A 22,275-nucleotide genomic window follows, 5' to 3' on the forward strand; every position below is an offset into this window, starting at 1 on the left:
ATAGAAAACTTGGAAATATTCTAAACATTCTTAAAATTCTAAGTCATGAACGTTTCTATTTCTAGTTTCTTTGTATGCCAAGCTAAAATTGGTTATTAGTCTAATCTTATTTTAACTTTAAAATCTAAAATACTTATTAGTTAAATAGTTAAATTTAATACCAGTGTTCCCAAAAGTCTGGTTGAAAGATGTGCAAATCCCAAGTTTTACATTAAAAGACGAAATGAATGCAAAAAAATCAGCAAAAATCATTTTAATACAATTAAACATTTTTAAATGTATAATGCATTTCTATATCAACTGTTACACATGTGTCATTGAATTAGAAGGTTTCCCTCTGATGTGCAAGTTCATGAGAAGTTTTACTGCCTGTATGCCGGTCCTCTTACAGTCTGCAGTTCATGCCTCCGGTTACAGTGATGGTCTCTCCGGTGATGTACGAGGCTTCGTCTGAGCACAGGAACGCAATCACGCCACCTATATCCTCTGGCTGCCCGAGTCTAAGAGATCAAGACATCATGTAAGAATCAGGTTACCTGAGACGTACAAAAGCTCAGGAAAAGGAAGGGTATTTTTTGGACAACTGCTGCAAGTCTACATGTCTTAAAGGTAATGGGAATAATAATAAAATAAAAACATTTATCATGCATTCATAGGCTTTAACTATTAAAGAGACAACAGTGGTGCAGAATGTGTTCGATATGTAATATATTTGTGAAATTTTAGTGTCAAAATTCAGTAAATTTCCTACTCATGCGGTAAACTTTTCTTGTGACCCCTATGGATGATTATTCAAGCTCTGTTTCATTTTATTCTTTGTCTTGACAGCAAATGTACAGACCTTTTTATGCTTGTCTGTTTCAAGAACTCTTCCAGCACACCCTCATTTTCCCACAGCTATAGAAGAACAGAAGAGTTATACAGCTGAATGTTAAAAACACTATAACCAATGCCTCCTTTGTCAAATTATAATTAGATGAAAAGATGGCTCTCCCAGCAGCTCTGAAAGTGAAAGCTGTCAAGTGTAGGAAATACTTACAGCAGAACTGAAACGTGTCTTGATGATGCCAGGAGCAACGCAGTTGATCCGGATGTTACTCTGGGCAAGGTCAGGAGCAAGAGCTCGGGTTAAACCAAGCAGGGCGGTCTTACTCACGCTATAGGGGCCCAGACCCTAAGAGTGACATAAAGGTGAACAAACCCTTTAAGTTCTATCTGAATTGACAAGACTAAAGTCTGTTGCATGATTAAACTTTACATTAAAGCAAGTAAACATATAGGTCTTCATACTGGCATTGGCTGGTATCCTGCGACTGAAGACACGATCACAACTGACCCACCTCTGAAAATAAAAGGATATTCTCCGATATAAAGTTTATTTTTAAATACTTCTGTCTTCCACTCCTCCCCAAAACCCCATTTTTTACTTTTGTCTCACCCTCTTTTCTCCATGTGAGGCACGACAAGTTTGGTAAGAAGGAAAGAAGCCTTCACATTAACTCCAAGTATCTGCAAACATAAAGTGCATGTCAATAAAATGTCAATTAAGTTATAATTAGTGCTTTCAAATTGATTAATCACATCTAACATAAAAGTTTGTTTACATAATATGTGCATGTGTATATACATTAAATTTATATATATATTATATATAAATGTATGCGTATACACATTTATACATGTGTTTGTAAGAAATTCATGCACATATATATAAATATAATTATATACACACACACACATATATATTATGTAAACAAACTTTTATGTTAGATTCGATGAATTAATTTGACAGCACATTATAATACAACGTTATATATTATTTTAATATAATATGGATACTACTGACAGTTTTTTTTATTTGTGCATCATTTCTTTTTTTAAAGGGTTCACACAAAAAAATAAATTTCTGTCCTTAATTATTCACCCTCAAGCCGTTTCAAACCCGTAAGACTTTTGTTCATCTTAGGAATACAAATTAAGATATTGGCCGACGCTGGTTATGTGAGCACAACGCATGCGTGTGATGCTGACGCAGGAGCTGGCCAATACTGAGCCGGTGTTTGGATGTAAATACGGAGGAAATTGTTGAATAACGTCGGTATTTTTGTTTTGTTTTTGCGCACTAAAAATATTCTCGTTGCTTCATGACATTAAGGTTGAACTACTGCAGTCACATGGACTATTTTAACAACGTCTGTACTAACTTTCTGGACCTTGAATGACGATAATTATGTTACTTTCTATAGGGGATAAAAAAAACCTTGAATTTCATTAAAAATATCTTAATTTGTGTTCTAAAGATGAACGAAGGTCTAACGGGTTTGGGACGACATGAGGGTGAGTAATTAATGACAGAAATGTAATTTTTGTGTGAACTATCCCTTTAAGGCTCAATAACTTTGTCATACTTTGTCCCAGACTTCTTCTGTGGAATCTAATATGTTCCCAAAAAATGGGTTCACTGCTGCATTAGACACCAGTATATCCACACCGCCACACTGCTCGACTGTCTGCAATAAAATAAACAGCAACATGGGAATTGAATTTAAGATAGTGTTTTCTTCTCTATTGTGACTTCCATGCAAGTAAAACTGCTTTTTGAACAAGAAAAGTCAATACAAAATCCTTCCTCACCATGTTAATGAGCTTCTCTCTGTCTTCTGCCTTCCCCACATTGCACGTAGTACCTATTACTTGTATATTTTTGCTGCGCAGGAGTGAAACCGCCTTGTCAACATTGGTTTGACGTCGACTGCTCACCACCACATGCGCTCCCCTCTGACCCAAGGCCTCTGCAGCTGCGAGCCCAATCCTGAGAGGATCGGTGGGTACAAGAGACTATCAGTATGTTATGCAAGTATTGAGAATACATTTTTACATTTCTAATTACATGTTTTATCAGTTATTACCAGAGGGACATTGGTGTGTCAGCTCTTTTGTTTTAAGAACTCAAAGGAAATCAAACATCATACCCATCTGTGGATGCAGTTACTATAGCAACTTTTCCTGCCAAATTCGGTGATATGTGATGGGACAGCATTCTTCTTCCAGCAACAGGATTTGACCAAAGGCACCTGGTTACAGCCTTCAACATTGCCTTGAGACAGACAGACAGACAGAAAGAGAGTCTGCATAATAATTAATAACTATTTGCTACAGCATTAAGTAGGACAGTGGGTTAAAGGTCATCTAGGGTAAAAGTCAGAGGTACACAAAATAGGTTTCCATTAACATTAATAAAATGATTACATATCCTGTCAAGAAGGTGAGGTGAGAAGGAGTTTCTGTGATTTATTTCAAGTTATCCTGCTTGAAGTTAACGTTTTACTTAAACGGAGGAAACTGCACAACAGCGCATGTTTGAGTTAAACCAAGAACGAATCAAAGGAAGGTGTTTTAAATGTTTAGAGCTTGATAAATTGTGATTAATGAAAGCATAGCTTAATAACAGGAAATAAAGCTTACCTGCGCGCTGAGAAGGTATGTAAGCACTTTGCAAGTGATCTCTACGTCTCTCTCTACGTTGTTGGCGTAAAAATATCATAAACTGGTAGATTGTGTATTTGTGTCCGACAAAGGGCGGTGATAAACGGTGCGGAAGTTGTTTCTAATTGGTCTGGTAAGATGTTTCTGAATAATAATTATCCAGTTTCTTTTTCCTAATTATGTGCACTTCGATTCGATGGCTATACTAACGTTTCTCTGGTGTCATTAATTAGGTGTAAACTATTGCACAGAGCGCTGGCTTGTTGCTGCGACTGTTTTATGATATCTGTAACTTTTTACAGCGCTGGTCAAGACGGACCAATCACAGATCATTGTGACTACTGTACAATTTACTGGAAATTCTTACATATAATTTTATGAAGATTGATTGGCCAGATTTTCATTTGTATGTCAGGTATTAGTAGATGAAATTAACTGAAATCATTATATATTTTAGTACAGATGTAACAAAAAAAGTCTAGACTTTTAAATAAGGCAATGGAGGATTCAACTTTCTGAGCCCACAAGCGCCCTCTGGAGGAAGATGCGATTTCGTTTCAAGGAATATTAGCCTAATTAAAGGATTAGTCCACTTTCAAATAAAATTTTCCTGATAATTTACTCACCCCCATGTCATCCAAGATGTCCATGTCTTTCTTTCTTCGGTCGAGAAGAAATGAAGGTTTTTGATGAAAACATTCCAGGATTATTCTCCTTATAGTGGACTTCAATGGGCACCAAACGGTTGAAGGTCAAAATTACAGTTTCAGTGCAGCTTTAAACGATACCAGACGAGGAATAAGGGTCTTATCTAGCGAAACGATCGGTCATTTTCTAAAAAAAAACAAATGTATATGCTTTATAAACACAAATTATCTCCTTGCACGTGCTTCTGCTTTCCGTATTCTTCAAAAATCTTAAGCTGTATTAGGGCTGGGCGATATATCGCATGCGAATGTCACGCGCATTTTGTCAGTAAAGCCGGTTCCCTGATTACCGCAAAATCGCCATCACCTGCTTTCAAATGGAGTGGCATTTAATAGACAGAACAGTAGACAGAGCTGTAGTTCACTGACAAGCTACGCAATATTGCGTTCATTATCGAAGGCGATTCATCTGCGATGGCTTTACTGAAGAAGTGCATGTGACAAACACATGCGATATATCGCCCAGCCCTACACTGTATGTCCTACACCATCTATTCTACTTACGGTAAAAACGGAACTGGTGCCGCGTTCGTTCCGTAAGTTAAACATCAAATTTTCATTTCTGGGTGAAGTATCGCTTTAAAGGCATAGTTCACCCAAAAATGAAAATTCTGTCATCATTTACTCACCCTCTAGTTTTTCCAAACCTGTATGAAGGTTTATCTTAACACAAAAGAAGATATTTTGAAGAATGTCGGAAACCAAACAGTTGATGGATCCCATTGACTTCCAAAGTATTTTTTTCCATACTATGGAAGATGGAACTGGTTATTCAAAATATCTTCTTTTGTGTTCAGATGAAGAAAGAAATTCAAACAGGTTAGGAACAATTTGAGGGTGAGTAAATGATGACAGAAATTTCATTTTTGGGTGAACTGTCCCTTTAATGGCTGTGAGCCGGCTTGTGGATAAACAGTAGTCCCTTGTATTATTTAAAGTTATAGTTATCCATTCTCTTATAGGTAATAAATGAGTAAAACATTTTATTTAAATTAAAGTAAACTTATTTAAAATGTCCTTCTAAATTTAAATTACATTGCATTAGATTTATACAGTCAAACCAAAATTTATTCAGACACCTTGAACATTTTATTAATTAATACAGTTTATTGACTATAATGATAATAATATATGACACCATCTCAGAGTTAAACCGTGTCAGAAAAAAATAATCTTAATTATGTCAGATAACACTTAAGCAAAACATGGTCAGATCAAAGTGTCTGAATAATTTTTGGTTTCAAATGTTTATCAATTTTACTGGTAGTCCACTGTATGAAGAATCTGGGTATAATATGTCACAGTTTACTTTATTTTGCTATCCTCACTCACATAAATGAACTATAGTGACCTGCACCCACATATCAAAAATGAATAATTGTTGGTTTGACTGTATAAGCAGAGCTTTTACAGTTAAAAATGTGTCAATAGACTGCTTTTGGTAAAAATTTGAGTCTAGGGTTGGATTTGAACAGAAAAGTTCAGTCTTTCTTAACCATTTGCACCTTGTGAGGACAGCACTATCAAACACCTTGGCAGCGACCCTATCTTTTGTTCTATAACAAAGCTTTGTGTTTGTTCAGCATGCAGTTCCTGTTAACAATTAACAATTCCTCATGTTTGTATGTTACATGTTTTCAGTAGCCTATGACATTTGCTGCATGAGGATCTTGGTTATGGGATACCGCGTGGAACCTATTAGCTCAGTTAAAGTGTTAGTTAGTTCACCCAAAAATTAAAATAATATCATTTATTACTCACCCTCATGTCGTTCTACACCGCCTTCGTTCATTTTCGGAACACAAATTAAGATATTTTTGATGAAATCCGATGGCTCAGTGAGGCCTACATTCACAGCAATGACATTTCCTCTCTCAAGATCCATTAATGTACTAAAAACATATTTAAAACATATTGTTAATAATATTTAACATATTTTTAGTTCATGTGAGTTCAGTGGTTCAATATTAATATTATAAAGCGATGAGAATACTTTTTGTGCGCCAAAAAAACAAAATAACAACTTTTCAGCAATATAGTGATGGGCCGATTTCAAAACACTGCTTCTTTAGGAATCAAATCAGTGACTCGGATCTCCTATCAAACGGCTAAACTGCTGAAATCACGTGACTTTGGCGCTCCGAATCACTGATTCGATTCTTAAAGCTCCGAAGCAGTGTTTTGAAATCGGCCCATCACTATATTGTTGAAAAGTTATTATTTATTTTTTTTTGGCGCGCAGAAAGTATTCTCATGGCTTTATAATATTAATATTGAACCACTGAACTCACATGAACAGATTTAAATATGTTTTAAATATTTATTCAAATACCACTCTTTAAATACATTTTTCTATAAACACAAAACCTAAAAGTACATTCATAAACTTTAATTTCCCCTTATGTCCTATAAGGTTACATTAGAGGCGCAGCTGCAACCTTCAAACATTTTAAAAATTCCATAAGTCGACAAAAATAAGATCCGCTAGATGGCGTGATGCACTGTATCAATCTGTCGGGCACAATGAGGGGGAGCGACCATATGCGCTCAACTGTAATTCAAAACCAAGAAGGCCAGGGTAGGGCGAAGCCTGGCGGAGCGAGACGCGTATCCCCAAAGAAAGAAAAGAAAAACAACAGCCGTGCGTTGCAGTCTTTTGAGAAGATAAGATATGCGAGATTTGACTCTACGTGTGTATTTCCAGATGCTATTTCCAGACATCTGAACGGTAAGAGGCGAATTGCTTGTTTAGTTAACATTTACATTGGCTGCTGGCCGCTTGTTTGCGTCTTTGTGACTGAAATTAAATGCATCCCCTATTTTGAAAGAACGCTATTCATATGTCTAATGCATTTGGCACTGGTTTATCCGGGGAATGGGAGCTTTTGCTTGTTTTCTTTATTTTATTTCTCCGTTTTTTAGTCCTCTATTTGTCTCATTGGGGCTCTACTGCATAAAAGAAAGCTTGAGATGTCTTGATGGAAAACGAAACGTGGCTTAGTACTGTGATTTTTTTTCTTCTGATGCAGCCTAGTGCAGTTTAACCTATCAAAAAGACTTGAAAGGCTTGGAAAGCATGATTATAATTAGTCTTTTTATTATTAAAAAAATAATATATACATTTTATCCTATGGACTCTTGTCTCAAAAGGCCAGTTTCCTTGCCTTTCATAGGGTGTTGTGCCACATCTGCTGAAGTGATTTTATATATATATATATATATATATATATATATATATATATATATATATATATATATATATATATATGTGGTAACACTTTACAATAAGGTTCATTAGTTAACATTAGTTAACTACATTAGTTAACATTAACTAATAATGAACTGCACTTATACAGCATTTATTCATCTTTGTTAATGTTAATTTCAACATTTACTAATACTTTATTAAAATCTTGTTAACATTAGTTAATGCACTGTGAACTAACATGAACAAACAATGAACAGCTGTATTTTTATTAACTAACGTTAACAAAGATTATACAGTAACAAATGTATTGCTCATGGTTAGTTTGTGGTAGTTAATAACTAATGTTTACCTAACTAATGAACCTTACTGTAGAGTGTTTATATATATATATATATATATATATATATATATATATATATATATATATATATATATATATATATATAATTTAATGAACAAATAGAAAACAACTCTCATCCTATATTAACCCATAATTACTAAGTTATGATATCATATAGCCAAATTAAATACCAAATTACAGCTGTACTTAACAGTTATCAGCCAAATTCCCATGAAATAAGATCTTTTTCTGTCTGAACTGCACTAGTGGAGCCCCACGACTGGTCTGACTAGTTTAACCGTTACAGCTGACTGTTTCTTAAGAGTTTAACAAAGTAAATTCTGTATTACTGACACACTACTATCTTATTAAGATTTAACAATAAAATGTGTTTATCTTGAATCCTCCAGGTGCAATATGTGCAGCAACTGTCGGATGTGATGAAAGTCACGGACTGCAAAGCACAACGATCATGGTTTTGAGAAATTGATCTTTCTGGATATAAAGGCCATCGTATTTACCACCACTGCACGGTTCGGGTTAATGGAAAACCAGATCTGCGAAACATGCAGATGAGTCACGCAGTGCACATGTGAATGGGATACAGCTTCTGTGGAGAGCCCATGTGGAATTAACATCCAAAAACTGTGGAGAACCAGCTTCAATCATGTCCCTTTCGGTAAGTGTGTAAGTCACCTCTGTTAAACTCTCTGCTGTCCCATCTGTAATATTCATATCCATGCTAGTATGGAGGAGGGGGAACTGGAGCTCAGCTTGCCTCAGAGCACCACATCCCCTGGGGGGAATGAGAGAATGAGAGGGAAATTTAGAGGTATAGAATGGGGTGACAAAAGGACCTAAAACTGGGGGACAGATGTTGAGCCCCTCCCCCACGAGTCTTCCTCATTATCATCAACTCAGCGCCTCTTTCCCTTAATCACTAATTTTCTCTCTCCCATAATCACAGACCTCTGCCCTTACTTATGCATTCTCTCTATCAATATTGATTTACCCATGAAGGCAGTAGCGTGGTGTTCTGAATACAAAAGACCTTAGGGCCATCCCATTACATTCATAACGTCACTCGAACTGTTCAGCTCATGTGCCCTTATTCAGAGGCATTTAAAAGAGCAGTTTTTCTGTAGGCATTACAGACCTTAAACAAATTGCAGGTAGTGCAAAATTCAGCTGCTCGAATCCTTACTTATTTTGGAGTCTTTGCACTGGCTCCCCATTAGGTTTAGGGTAGACTTTAAAATTTTGATGCTTACTTACAAGGCCGTACATGTGTTGGCACCTCAATATTTGTTGTATAATTGTATAATAATTCCCTATACTCCAACTCGTGACCTTCGTTCTTCTGAAACTGGTCTTTTAACTGTTCCCTTAATTCATTTAAGATTGATGGGAGATGGGGCTTTTTCTTCATTAGCTCCAAAACTTTGGAATTCTTTACCGATTGAGATAAGGCAAGCTAAATCTCTTGGCGTTTTTAAATCTCAGCTTAAAACTACTACTTAATCTAAGCTATATTTGTGTATTTGTGTCTTCTTTAAATGTTTGAGTCAACTGTGAGACTCATTAGGGATGTTTAGTGTTCACACATGTCGTGGTGATATGCTAGTTCTGTTTAAGTAAACGGGAAAACCAATTGATTTATGCCCACTGGTTCCTGGTTACACAGGTTGATGAACCTGGTTGAAGTGGCCAGTTTAGGTCCTCTGTTGTTTCCTCTTATTTTTTTAATTTTTTTTGGACTTCCCTTACTAACATAATGGGGCCCAAATTCTATCAAAGTAGAGTCAGCTGAAGGCTAAAAAAAAATCATTTTAGCTGAGTACATTGAATTTAAACAACAATTGAATTACGTTGTTGCTCGCAGTCTAGCTGAAATCTAGCATTTCTACTGCACTATTGCTGTCCTTCCCATGGACCATGTTAAAGGGTTAGTCCACCCAAAAATGAAAATTCTGTCATTGAATACTCATCCTCATGTCGTTTCAAACTCTTTCATTTTCGGAACACAAATGAAGATCATTCTGGTGAAATCTGAGAGCTTTCTGTTCCTCTATTGACAGCCTGTGCAATTCAAACTTTGACGCTTGAAAAAGTTCATAAAGAGATCAGAAAACTAATCCATATGAATTGAGTGGTTTAGTTCTCAAGTCATTCAGGTTCAGTTGAGCTTCTGATTATGTTCGCTGATCAATGCTTATAGTTAAAGCGTCCCTTTTAGAGAACCGCTAGAGTCCTTTTAGAAAATTTGGACTAAACCACTCAATTCATATGAATTAGTTTTACAAAGTCTTTATGAACTTTTTGAAGCATCAAAGCTTCAATTGCATAGCTGTCTATGGAGGGACAGAAACCTCTCTGATTTCGTCAAAAAGATCTTTATTTGTGTTGAAGTAGAATTATACTTCATATATACACAAGTAGAAGTATAATTTTTGGGTGAACTAACCCTTTAATGCCTTTTTTCCCCTCTTTGTCTTGTTTTTTATTTATGCAAAATTGTATTTTTTTTTTTTTTTTGTGCTGATTTTGTTTTATTTGCATTTACGGATTTAGCAGACACTTTTATCCAAAGTGACTTATAACAAAGTCTATAGAATAACACAAGACGTGTCACTCGTATTGTTTTGAATGGGAGAAAGTGTAACGCGCAATATGGCGGAATAAGTCCCGCCTTCAAAATAAGAGCCAATCGCCGACTGGTAAAGTCATCGCGTCACTGCAGCTGCCGTTAGAATCACTGGTTTCTATAGAAACAGTCAGACGTGCGCCTCCGAAATAAGGCTCAAGAGACGCGCATTTAGGACTGCGCATTAGCTTGATCCAGCATTTTGTCATGATTCGAGCGTTTGGAAAAAAATAATGACACAGTTGTTGTCAGAATTCATTGGTGATTTCAAATATGAAATTTAATCGAAAGCTTGGCAAACAGCTTTGGAGAATTTGATGTTTCCCCATTCAAAGAGATAGGAGCTGCATGGATGCCCAGGATGCCCGAGAGGCGTTTCAAAGATGGCCGCCGAGTGAAATGACTTGTCTTAAAGGGACTTTGCTTATAATAGAGGAGCATATGCAATTTTTCACCAACAATTCATAGAGTACAATGCCAGGTTTATTTGAAAGCTAGGCTAGGAAACAAGCCAGTGCAGAGGTAATTTATGTCTTGATATTTTTTATTTAAAGCCTTTTGTTTGGTTTCTTCTCCTCCTAATCTTGTTTTTTATTGTCTTGCAGACGGTGCTTGCAAAGGCACTTTTTGACAATGCCGCTGAAAGTCCAGAGGAGTTGGCGTTCCGCAAAGGTGATATCTTGATGGTTCTGGACCAGGAGCAGGATGGAGGACCAGGGTGGTGGCTTTGCTCCCTACATGGACGCCAAGGCATTGCCCCCGCCAACCGATTACGCCTTCTCCAAACTGCTCCTACTCCTGCTTCGAGTGCAGGTACAGATATCCGACGGGCTCCTAGTGTGGACTCTGCCCATTTATCATCTAGCCAGCAGGCCAGGGTAAATGGATTGAGCTCTGAAGATTCAGATGGGGTGTATCTCTCACCACCCAGCTTAGCTGAAGGGGTGTACCAGAGCCCTGGGGCTGCTCCTGCCCCAGTCAGATCTGGAGAGCTACATCACCCTGATGCAGGAAGACCACGATCGCATTCTAGTTCTGGAACCAGGCCTCGTCCTGACTGGGGGGATGTGGGTGTGGCGGGACGACCCCGCTCGCCCTCTCTTAGAGGAAGGGGTGGCGAGTCAGGGACCCTCTACCAGACACCCACCTTGCCTGCACCACTTGCTGCACAACACAGATCACAAGGTGCACTGGCATCAGACTCAGTGTACCTGACTCCAACTGCTGCCAGGTCTGCAGCAGAGACAGCAGGGGAGGCGAGATATTTAAGTCCACGAGATGGAGGGGCCGGGCATTCTGATGGGTGCTACTTGGTGCCTAGACCAGCTGTCACTGCGTTGACAAGTGAGAATTTATATCAGACGCCTACAAGTGGTGCCCCAGTGGCAGGGCAATGTGTACCGGGAATGACTTCAAGAATTACGGATGGGATTGCACCCAAAAGCAGCTCGTCGTCTTCCATTAGTCCTTCTCAGAGTAAGACTGACCAGGATGCTCCAGGGATGTACCAAACCCCAACCCCACCTGGGGGAGCCATATCAAGGACCCCTCAATCTGAGCGCAAACACCCCACTGGAACTGTAGGAGTGTCTGGTGCCTCAACCCCAGGCCAGAATCTTAAGCAGACACCTCCTACTGCCCGAGGATCCCAGAAGAGTACTATTTCAACTCCTCCTGCTGGTCGAGGAAAACTGGCCCAGGGTGTCCTCAGAGAATCCCCTCTGCTCGCGAGGATGGGAAAGTCTGGAGTACCAGGGTCCCCAAACCTTGGCCGCAAACCCCCTCCGCCAGCACCTCCTGTTAGAAGTGTAACCAGGAAGGATTTACCACAGTCTAACTCAATTCCACCCAGTAAACCTGTTCTTCAGGCACACCCTGCACCCCCACAGACAAACATGTTGGAGGAAGAGCGACAGGGAAGTAAAAATGTTTACACTCAAGCAGAAGAGATGAAGAAGAACAGTGAAATGGTGACCAAGAGGGAGAGTGCAAGTTCTCAGGATGAGAAACTCATTGAGGAGGTGAGATAAATGAGATCTTGTTTGGGGATAGGAAAGCGATTGTCGTTCTGCAGAATGAGATTTTTAATGCTTATCCTTGTGTTCTTCAGGTATATGATACACCACCCACTAATAGGTGGCAACATCCAGTTTCTGCTGTGCCTTCTGAGGAGGATGATGGGATCTATAACACCCCTCGTGCTCTACCCCTACACACTGACCAGGCCTCTGAGGTAAGAAATTAAACACAAATGGAAATGCTAGGGAGTTGATTCTGCTTTTGTCCATACGGTGAAAATTAATGTGGGCCAAGTTCCAAAAAGAGTCAAAAAGCACCATAAAAGTAAACCATGCAATGTCTTTTGAAGCCATATGATAGCTTTGTGTGAGGAACAGACTGGAATTTAAACATTTATTCACTGAAAATCTTGCATTCTTCCACAGCTCTCATTTCTCTTTTAAAGGTCCCATTTTTTTGTGTTTTTTTGAAGCTTTGATTGTGTTTATAGTGTGCAGTATAACATGTGTTCATGTTTCGCGTGTAAAAAATCACAGTATTTTTCACATAATTTACTTATCTGTATACCGCTGTTTCCACTGTCATAAAAACGGGCAGATGACTTCCTTGTTCTATGAAGTCCCTCCTTCAGAAATACGTAACGAGTTCTGATTGTGCCAGCGGTTCCTGTGTTGTGATTCGACAGCAGCTTAGCGCTCCTGTGGATTATTGTGGTGTTGTGCCGAATGAACACAAAAGACAATAATTCCCGAGAGACTAAACTCTTTAATCTCCAAAAGCAGCGACAGAAAATGTACGTTAGCACTCACTCAGAAGAGTACCTCATACGGAAAACAGCCATATACATAAACATAGTCCCCTCTTGTGGCCATTATGTGCACTGCAGTCCAACATTAACTATTGCAGTAAGGATACCACAATTATAATTTTCGGGAACCGAGTTAAACATAAATTGTAACCATTGATCTCTAAGTACAGCGTCCCTGGGAAGGCCAAACAAAGGTGATTGGACTGCGGGATGAAAATAAAAGCATTTTGACGACATGGCGACAAACACACTCTACAAACGCAACTCTTGCTCTTCTCCGTGGGAGCGCAACAAGACCACGCCCCCTTTTTTGTGTATTCCTGTGGGCGGAGGTTAGTCAAAAAACTGTTTTAGTGACGTCATTAAAGAAGGAAGTAGAGGGATGTAGTCCAAACTGGCCGTTCGATGTAGGCGACTTCTGTTAAATAAAATATCTCGCTTGGCATTGAACTTTGAGCTTTAAAATTTTACAGATTTTATTTATACTCTAACAACAACATTACACACTAACTAAAGTTTGAAACATGGGATCACGAAGAACAGGACCTTTTAAACTGTGTCATATTCAGATTAGTACATTGCAATCAGTCATCAGCCAAACAACTTCCAGTGGTCATTAGGGTGATTGGCATCAAAAGCTAATGCAACATGTCTTCACATTGCAAATTTTAATATGCACTGCTGTTATAAATTTTGCCGTTGCTAAAATGTTTTAAATGTTTTTTAAATATGTCTATTATATTCACCGAGGTTGCATTTATTTGATCAAAAATTCAGTCAAAACAGTAATATTGTAAAATATTATTACATTTTAAAATAACTGTTTTCTATTTTAATATACTTTAAAATGTAATTTATTCCTGTGATGTCAAAGCTAAATTTTCACTTTTCAGTAGCCATTACTCCAGTTTTTAGTGTAATATAGAAATAATTTAGAAATATGCTGATTTGGTACTCAAAAAAAAATTCTTATCATCATCACAGTTGAAATCAGTTGTGCTGCTTAAAGAATTCTTAAAAAAAAAAACTGTATGATGGATTTTTCAAAATGATTGATGAATAGAAAGTTCAGAAGAACAGCATTTATTTGAAATAGAAATCTTCTATTATGAAATGGTAACATAAATGTATTTACTGTCATTTTCAATCAATTTAATTTAACTGAAATTAAATTAAAATTAAAGTGATTAATTAATTTATTTTTTTTAAATCTTGCTGGCCCCAATTTTTTTCGGTACTGTACATGAATGCAAAAAAGATTTGAGTTTCAGTACATGGTACTATTTTTAGTGAAAGGGTGAGTAAATGATGACAGAAAATTCATCAACTTTTAAATATCAGAGGTTTTGGACATTTATGTATAACCTCAATATTTATGCTGCACATTCCACTTTAATCCATTTGTGGCCTCTGCATGATAATCTGTTGTGAGCTGAGCTTTTTGGCTTATATTTTGATGTTAGTGGATCTTAATTTTTCATTACATTTACACACAATTCCTCCTCTTGTTTTTCTCTCACTGTTTTTCTAGTTGTTTCTCATTTCTCACTCCTCTCCTATTTCTTTGTTTTTAAACCACACCTTTTTTCTGCTATGAGCTAATCCCATCTAACACTTTTCTCTTGTTCACACAAGTCACAGCCGCCTGTTGGCCTGGGTAGATCAGCCAGACCCATGCGGCTCTCTTTAGCCCTCCACCCACAATCTTTCTCTCCTCTTTCCTCTCTTATTTTTCCTATTATTAATCCCTACTGAATGCTCAGCTATGGATTTTTGTGCTTTACACAGAGATCAACTGTAAATAAACATAGCAACCATATAATTATGTCTTTTGTTAAGAGATTTTTGTTCTTAATCCATAGATGTTATTGTTAGTCAGTGTCAAAGTGGAACATGTCAATGATGGTGGAGACACACAAGAAACATTCTAAAGTCATTAAATCTGCACTATTAGGGAACATTACTAAAGGCTAGAATACACTACACAAATTTTACCCAGTTTTTGGTGCTGATTGCAGTCTGGAGGAGTCGATATTAGCTGCTGAAAGTCAGAGCCAGTCTACAGATTTTGGGCAGTCAGTTTACAGATTTCAGAGAAAATCTGATTTTTTTTAAACTTCAGATCATAATTCCATCCAGTTGGAGGATATTGGACATGTTTGACCTTTTAAGCTGATTTTGGAACACATTGTTTTCATTTGTCATGCTTCTCCTAGCAACGAGGCGCAAGCTTCTGTGAGAGTATGTTCGGAATGATTTGGAATGAATCTGTTAGTGGGTGATCCTCAGTCGTTTAGTGTATGATGCCCAGTTATTCTCTGTAATTGTTTACAAAGTGGGCAAGTGTATGATGCCTACCGTTTTAAGATTAAAAAATCTCTGTAGTGTATTCCAGCCTTAAAGGGTTAGTTCACCCAAAAATGAAAATTATGTCATTAATGACTCACCCTCATGTCGTTCCAAACCCATAAAACCTTTGTTAGTCTTCAAAACACAGTTTAAGATATTTTAGATTTAGTCTGAGAGCTTTCTGTCCCTCCATTGAAAATGTATGTACGGTGCACTGTCCATGTCCAGAAAGGTAATAAAAACATCATCAAAGTAGTCCATGTGACATCAGTGGGTTAGTTAGAAGTTTTTGAAGCATCTAAAATACATTTTGGTCCAAAAATAGCAAAAACTATGACTTTATTCAGCATTGTCTTCTCTTCCGGGTCTGTGTATATCCGCTTTCAATCCACAGTGACGCTGCTTCTTCTTCTCCTTCTTCTTTCCTGTTTTACGGCGGTTGGCATCCAGCTTATTGGTGCATTACCGCCCCCTTCTGCTCCGGACAGTGACGCGATTAGGACATCCGCGACATGCACACTTACGCACCATTTTTAAAAATATAGCAAGACCAAAATACAAACAATGTAGAATAGCTTGAATACAGCGTGCGTCTCCCTCAGACTGTAAACGAAGCTCGGGCGCACCGGATAACACGTCATCAGCGTCACTGTCTGGAGCAGAAGGGGGCGGTAATGCACCAATAAGCTGGATGCCAACCGTCGTAAAACAGGAAAGAAGATGAAGAAGCGTCACTGTGGAGTGAAAGCGGATATACAACAGACCCGGAAGAGAAGACAATGCTGAATAAAGTCGTATTTTTTTGTTATTTTTGGACCAAAATTTATTTTCGATGCTTCAAAAACTTCTAACTAACCCACTGATGTCACATGGACTACTTTGATGATGTTTTTATTACCTTTCTGGACATGGACAGTCTACCGTACATACATTTTCAATGGAGGGACAGAAAGCTCTCGGACTAAATCTAAAATATCTTAAACTGTGTTCTGAAGATAAACGGAGGTCTTACGGGTTTGGAACGACATGAGGGTGAGTCATTAATGACATCATTTTCATTTTTGGGTGAACTAACCCTTTAAGTTGAACAGTAGCCAAGGCTTTGTTTCCACAACAGTTAAATAAACAGCATGATTCCTGCATAATGGCACAATTTGCACAATGACATTTATAATTACTATAGTGTGTAAGTGAATAGAGTTTGGTTTTAACTCTTAAAAAAAAAAAAACACTGAGTACCTATGTTTTTGTCTCTCATATCTTTCAGATTTATGATGTTCCCACTCTGGCCCTGAATTCCTCTTCTGACCATCAGCAGCAAACCTACAATATTCCGGGATCAGCTGCTGTGGCTGGAGATGCAGAGGATGAGGATGTGTACAGTGTTCCCAGTCTTCCTGGGTTACCCATGGAGGCGAGCGAGATGTCTAGCTTAACTGCAGAAACCACTGGAAATGGACGTAGCTATTCAATTTCCAGTCCTAGAAAGCAAGACTTAATCTCTGAGGATGTGTCAGAACCTGACGGAGGCATCTATGACATGCCTGCCCTCACTCTGGAAATCCCAACACGCCGCTTGTCTGTATCAAGCACCGGCTCCGGGGACATCCAGTGGAAGGCGTCTCTCTCTGCTCTTGTTCAGTCTGCTCTGACCTCCACCTCTCTCACCACCACCCCCTCCCGAGACCTCGCCGCGGCATTGGCTGAGATCCTTTCCGTCTGGAAGGCTGGGCATGTTGGCGATGTTCCTCCAGTTCTCCAGCAGGCTTGGTCCCGTCTCTCCGACCTACTTCCTGCCCTCTCTGTGTGTGGTACTGCCCCTCCAGCTGATGGTCTGCTCACGATGGTCCGCTGCGCTCTCGAAGACTCCGCTTCCCTTTTACAGAGTCAAGCACGACCTCGTCTACCTTCCCAGGAGTCTCTGTCCCGGAGACCTCTACCTGCTTTGCCGGTGGCGGAGGTCAAACCGATTACAGGAGACATGGGGTCACGGAAGGGCAGCTGGATCCAGGAACGACCACTGCCACCCCCGCCACCCACAGCTTTCCCATTGCCCCCAGCACCAGTTTCTTTAGCCCCTAGTGTGGGAAGGATGGAGGATGAGGAACAAGGGAATGAGTATGCAGGAATCGGCCTAACTCCCGCTCCGCTGCCTTCATATCCTGTAGGTGATAGTGTGGGATACGTCAAACTGCAGGTTAGACACCTGTTTTAAAGAGAAATTGTGGAGTATGTATGGCGGAAACAAACAAAAAGGATTAATGTCCAAACACTGATGTTCTTGCTCCAATTTTTATGTGTTCATCAGGCAGAGGGTTTCAAAAATTGGACAAGTTGGAACAATAACATCAGTTAACAAACAACTTTCATGGCAACTTAATATTTAGATTTTCTCACAATTTTTCTTTTTGTCTTGTTCATTCAGTCAAACATTTACTTCTCTTTTCACTCTCTGTTCATGTTTTGATGGCTGTAGTCGTCTCTGTTGAAACATTCTGTGGTCTGCAGTTCTCTTTTTGTGGACATTTACATTTTTTTGTTGTTCTGAATTAGGGGAAGCCAGAGCCTCCACCAGACACCCATACAGAGCACAATTCTTCACAGTTTATCACCACAACTGATAATAAAGTAAGTCTTTGATTTTCTGATATGCCCCCAAAACACACACACTAGAGGGTCAATCATACAGAAGGTGTTTTTGTATTCCGATTATTATTTAATTGTTGGTGGATGTATACAGAGTGACATCTTTGTCTGTTGCATTGCATTTAGCTAAACACAGCTCCCAAAATTGCAACACTATAATAAAACCCAAATTTATACCTAGAAAGAGAATATGGGTTCAGACTGCAAATAACAGCCCACTCACACTCTGAAATGCAACATGGCAACAATTTGTTTTGGGAAGAAAATATTTGCATGTTGAATGCCAAAGTCACAAAACATGGTCACTGCCTACTGACGCCATTGCTGACTGATGTGGATTAAACCAAATATCTCATTAATGCAATATCATTCAAATGTTTGGGGTCAGTAATATTTTGTTTTTAAAGAAATTAATACTTTTATTCAACGAGGATGAGTTCAGCATTCGTACAAAAAAAAATCAATTTTAAGTAAATGCTGTTCTTTTAAACTTTCTATTTATCAAAGAATCCTAAAAAAACTGTCAGTTTCTTCACAAAAATATTAAGCAGCACATCTGTGATAACAATAATTAGAAAAATGTTTCTTGAGCACCAGATCAGCATATTAGAATGATTTCTGAAGGATCATGTCATGTGACACTGAAGACTGTAATGAGTAATGTCTGTTGAAAATTCAGCGTTGCCAACAAAAGAATAAATTACATTTTTAAAATATATTCAAAATTTTTTTTAACAGTACTTTTGTGCAACATTAATACAGTTTTTTTGTATCAAATAAGTGCTGCCTTTGGTGAGCATATTAAAGTTTTTTTCAAAAATCTTGAACCCCAAATTTCTGAAATTCACAACAAAACAAAATCAAAAATTGAGTCATTAGATAAGCTACTCTGAATGATTTATTAGCCTAATGAATCTTTATAGAGTCTAAGAGGACTGCTCTGAGATGAACATATGCTGTAGGCCTCTAAATATGCATTTTGTGCTAGTGTATGTATCTTTATATACAGTATATTGTGCGTTTATATGAATAATCTTATTCTCTGTTCCTCACCAGTTGACTCCCTCACTCCCAGTCTCTCTCTCTCTGGAGGATTCAGAGCTGCTCTCCTTCTATTCCTCCCAAAGTCTCTCTCATCTTTCTTGCTTGGCCGATGCCATAGACTCCCTGTTCACAAGCGTCCAAGGGAACCAACCACCCCGAGTCTTCGTTTCCAGGGGGAAAAGTCTCATTGTGACCGCACACAAACTTGTCTTTATTGGAGATACACTTGCACGGCTTCTCAGCTCTTCAGACCTCAGAGCAAAGGTTAGGACACAGATACTCTGGTTAGAAATGTTAGGTTTTGTTTATGTATTATTATACAAATTCTTGATAACAAGGGAATGTGCTTAATGATTCATGCCCCAGCAAATCAAATTGTGAGTCATGATTGAAAACTCAACGAGAACAGTCCGTGTGGGTAAACATGTTGACGGGTCAGTTTCCAGCAATGCGCTTATTATAAACAGGTGACATTATTTAAACACAACCGCTGTTTGTCTCCTCAGGTCACCACCTCCAGCGGACGCCTCTGCCAAGCTCTAAAGGCTGTTGTCGTGGCAACCAAGGGTGCAGCCCAGAATTATCCTTCAGTCCCTGCTACGCAAGAAATGGTGGACAGAGTAGCTGATCTATCCCAGCATGCAGCTGGGTTCTCTGGGCTTTTGCAGCGATTAGCTGAGATATCTTGATGTTATTTGTGCGGGATTTGTTTTACTTTTCACAGTGGAATGCCTTATTGTTTTTGTTATTTTTTTAATATATATATTTCATAATCACTTGCGTTTGAGGAGGTATCAAAAGCGTGTCACTGCTTGAATCGGTTCAACTGTGATAAATGGTGATCAGACAGTATGTGTTGGAGTGTAACTGCTTGCCTGTGTAGGTTTGGACACTTTAGACGGGTGTTTCTCCATTTCATTTTTTTTTTTTTTTTGTGCCAAGCACACTTAAAATGTTTTAATAACTTATTGATGGATGTTTGAAGATGTTTGCAACCTCAGGCACATTTTAATAGCTTTATGTTGTCCCCTTAACCATATTGATATCAATAAGGTAAAAGTGATTTTCTCTATTTAAGGGTGCTCTTGTAAACTGGTCTAATTATTCAGTTTGTTTGTAAATGTGAAGTGGCCTTGGTGTTATAGAGATCGAAGTGACTGATTTGACAGCCCAGGAGGTTTCAGTTGTGCTGCAAATGTAACCAAAACAGATAAAGCTAACCTAGTTTCAGAAGTTGAACAAGAAGGAATGCTTGATTATTTAAACAGACTTGAAGCACAGTACATTTTGAATGAGAGATTCAATATTTAATTGAATTTTTTTGGAGAGATATAAAGTATTTTCCCACAACGCTGATTCAGAAATAAACCTGTCTGTCAGGTCCACTCAACCTTTTTTTTCACACCTTTTTTTTTCTTCCTGTGATTCTCACACTCGCGCAGTCAGTTTCTGCACATGCTCACAAAGGCAGCTTAAGGGTGAAGCAGCAACTCTTGCTAAACTAATATAATACAGGGTTTTTGTTTTGAAATATGCTATGCAGCATTTCTGAAAACAGCAATATATATGTTAGCTTCCCGAGTGGCAGTCAAAATGCTGGTGCTTACAGTAATTCATATGTGAACAGGCTTAGTTCTAACGAGACTGAGCTTTGTGTATCTTACCCATTTAACAGGTTGAAACATGCACCTGTTTCCCTCCTGTCTAGAAAAATCAAGTCAGTGTCATAAATGTACACTCATGTTTACAAGACGCCCTCATAGTCTGTACCTCAGAGTCCATTCCTCCTGCTCTCTCTTTCTGCCCCTGTCTGTAAATACCCACATCTCTTCATTTTATATTCAGGGTTTACATGTTTGCCACCGGTACAATGCTATCAGTGTTACTCTTGCTGTTCGACTCTAGTTTGGTTTGACTGGTTCATTACAGTGATCAATATGAAATAAAACTCTTGCAATTGAATGATTCAGCCATAAAAATATCAGTTTAAATCTCAAGTAGCCTTCTCTATATTACTGCCTTTATAAAAAAAAAAAAAAAGGAAAAAAAGTGGCCTTTTTAGTTTTTACATATTTTGTCAGCCCAGGTGAAAAAAAAGTACATTTATTAATATACTTAAAGTGCTCTATTTTCGTAATTTTGTACTTAATATACAAAAAATTCTTATTTAGTACTTCTTAAGATCATCTTAAGAACATCTAAGTGTGCTATTTTGAGACACCATGATATATAAACTAAAATGTGCTTTTAATATACTATCTCTGTATTTAAAAATATATTTAGATACCATTTAAAGTATATTTGAACCCATAGTGTACTACAAGTGGTAGCTAAATATATTTATTTAAATACAGAGATAGTATATTAAAAGCACATTTTAGTTCATATAGTTCACATTGAGTACACTTAGATGTTCTTAAGATTATCTAAAGAAGATTTTTAGTATATTAAGTACAAAATTAGTGCATGAAAATAGAGCACTTTAAGTATATTATAGAAATGTACTTTTTTTTCACCTGGGGTCCTATCACAATGGATGCAGTGGACTTGGTGTTAAAAAATGTTAAATTCCAATTGAGTGGATTAAGTTTTGAGGTGGTTTTAGGTGGTTTACCCTTGGTGTTGGTGTGTTAGTTGACTCAAAGTGCCATCTGGTGGGCTTTATCAGTATTACTACACAACCTACTTGGATAAGTAAAAAAAAAAGAGAGAAAAGAATGCAACGAACCTCAACAGGTACTTTAAAATATAATTTTAAACATTTTCTGGTAGATGGGCTAAACTACAGATTTTTTTCTGCCTTTGAAGGAGCTCTTCTGTACAAAATATGTATATATATAAACACTGCAATTATCCAGTAGTCCTCAACAAGCAAACTTTCCTCTAAAAAGGCTCACTTATCTTGTTTAAGTTCTTAAAATAAGTGCTTATAGTAATGCTTAGATTTGATGGCCCTATATAGTTATATTTATTTGATTTTGTTAATCAAATGTCTGCATGGCTTTAAGTTGCTTATTAAAGAAA

At 38.0% G+C, this 22,275-nt stretch overlaps 2 protein-coding genes across 4 annotated transcripts; one reads left to right on the forward strand and one right to left on the reverse strand.

Annotated features, from left to right (window-relative positions):
* Positions 1-288: 288 nt before the first annotated feature.
* Positions 289-3,711, reverse strand: dhrs4 (dehydrogenase/reductase (SDR family) member 4). Of its 2 annotated transcripts, XM_067400460.1 has the most exons (9): positions 3,466-3,704; positions 2,973-3,097; positions 2,635-2,812; positions 2,409-2,510; positions 1,439-1,509; positions 1,291-1,342; positions 1,040-1,174; positions 842-897; positions 292-500 (listed from the first exon to the last, which is right to left on the reverse strand). In XM_067400460.1, exons 2-9 carry the CDS (start codon positions 3,092-3,094, stop codon positions 386-388), a joined length of 831 nt encoding a protein of 276 aa, XP_067256561.1. In that variant the 5' UTR covers positions 3,095-3,097; positions 3,466-3,704; the 3' UTR covers positions 292-385. The 2 variants fall into 2 exon arrangements, with proteins under 2 accessions (XP_067256562.1, XP_067256561.1); XM_067400461.1 differs by lacking the exon at positions 2,409-2,510 and having other exon boundaries at positions 289-500; positions 2,761-2,812; positions 3,466-3,711.
* A 3,070-nt stretch (positions 3,712-6,781) lies between these two features.
* Positions 6,782-21,332, forward strand: efs (embryonal Fyn-associated substrate). Of its 2 annotated transcripts, none has more exons than XM_067400548.1 (8): positions 6,782-6,921; positions 8,152-8,428; positions 10,991-12,406; positions 12,496-12,618; positions 16,829-17,758; positions 18,115-18,189; positions 19,264-19,515; positions 19,758-21,332. In XM_067400548.1, exons 3-8 carry the CDS (start codon positions 11,069-11,071, stop codon positions 19,938-19,940), a joined length of 2,901 nt encoding a protein of 966 aa, XP_067256649.1. In that variant the 5' UTR covers positions 6,782-6,921; positions 8,152-8,428; positions 10,991-11,068; the 3' UTR covers positions 19,941-21,332. The 2 variants fall into 2 exon arrangements, with proteins under 2 accessions (XP_067256649.1, XP_067256647.1); XM_067400546.1 differs by having other exon boundaries at positions 8,152-8,420.
* Positions 21,333-22,275: the final 943 nt, after the last annotated feature.

This window comes from Chanodichthys erythropterus, chromosome 11 (genome assembly GCF_024489055.1).
Source record: "Chanodichthys erythropterus isolate Z2021 chromosome 11, ASM2448905v1, whole genome shotgun sequence".
Classification (NCBI taxonomy): Eukaryota; Metazoa; Chordata; class Actinopteri; order Cypriniformes; family Xenocyprididae; genus Chanodichthys; species Chanodichthys erythropterus.

Excerpts from the sequence above, each read along its gene's own strand:
- dhrs4 (XM_067400460.1), bottom strand. The coding sequence starts at position 3,094 with ATGTTGAAGGCTGTAACCAGGTGCCTTTGGTCAAATCCTGTTGCTGGA. Across the intron at positions 2,813-2,972 it reads GTAACTGCATCCACAGATGG|GATTGGGCTCGCAGCTGCAG; the intron begins GTATGATGTTTG and ends CGATCCTCTCAG. Across the intron at positions 898-1,039 it reads AGACACGTTTCAGTTCTGCT|CTGTGGGAAAATGAGGGTGT; the intron begins GTAAGTATTTCC and ends GTTCTTCTATAG.
- efs (XM_067400546.1), top strand. Across the intron at positions 12,407-12,495 it reads ATGAGAAACTCATTGAGGAG|GTATATGATACACCACCCAC; the intron begins GTGAGATAAATG and ends TGTGTTCTTCAG. Across the intron at positions 12,619-16,828 it reads ACACTGACCAGGCCTCTGAG|ATTTATGATGTTCCCACTCT; the intron begins GTAAGAAATTAA and ends CATATCTTTCAG.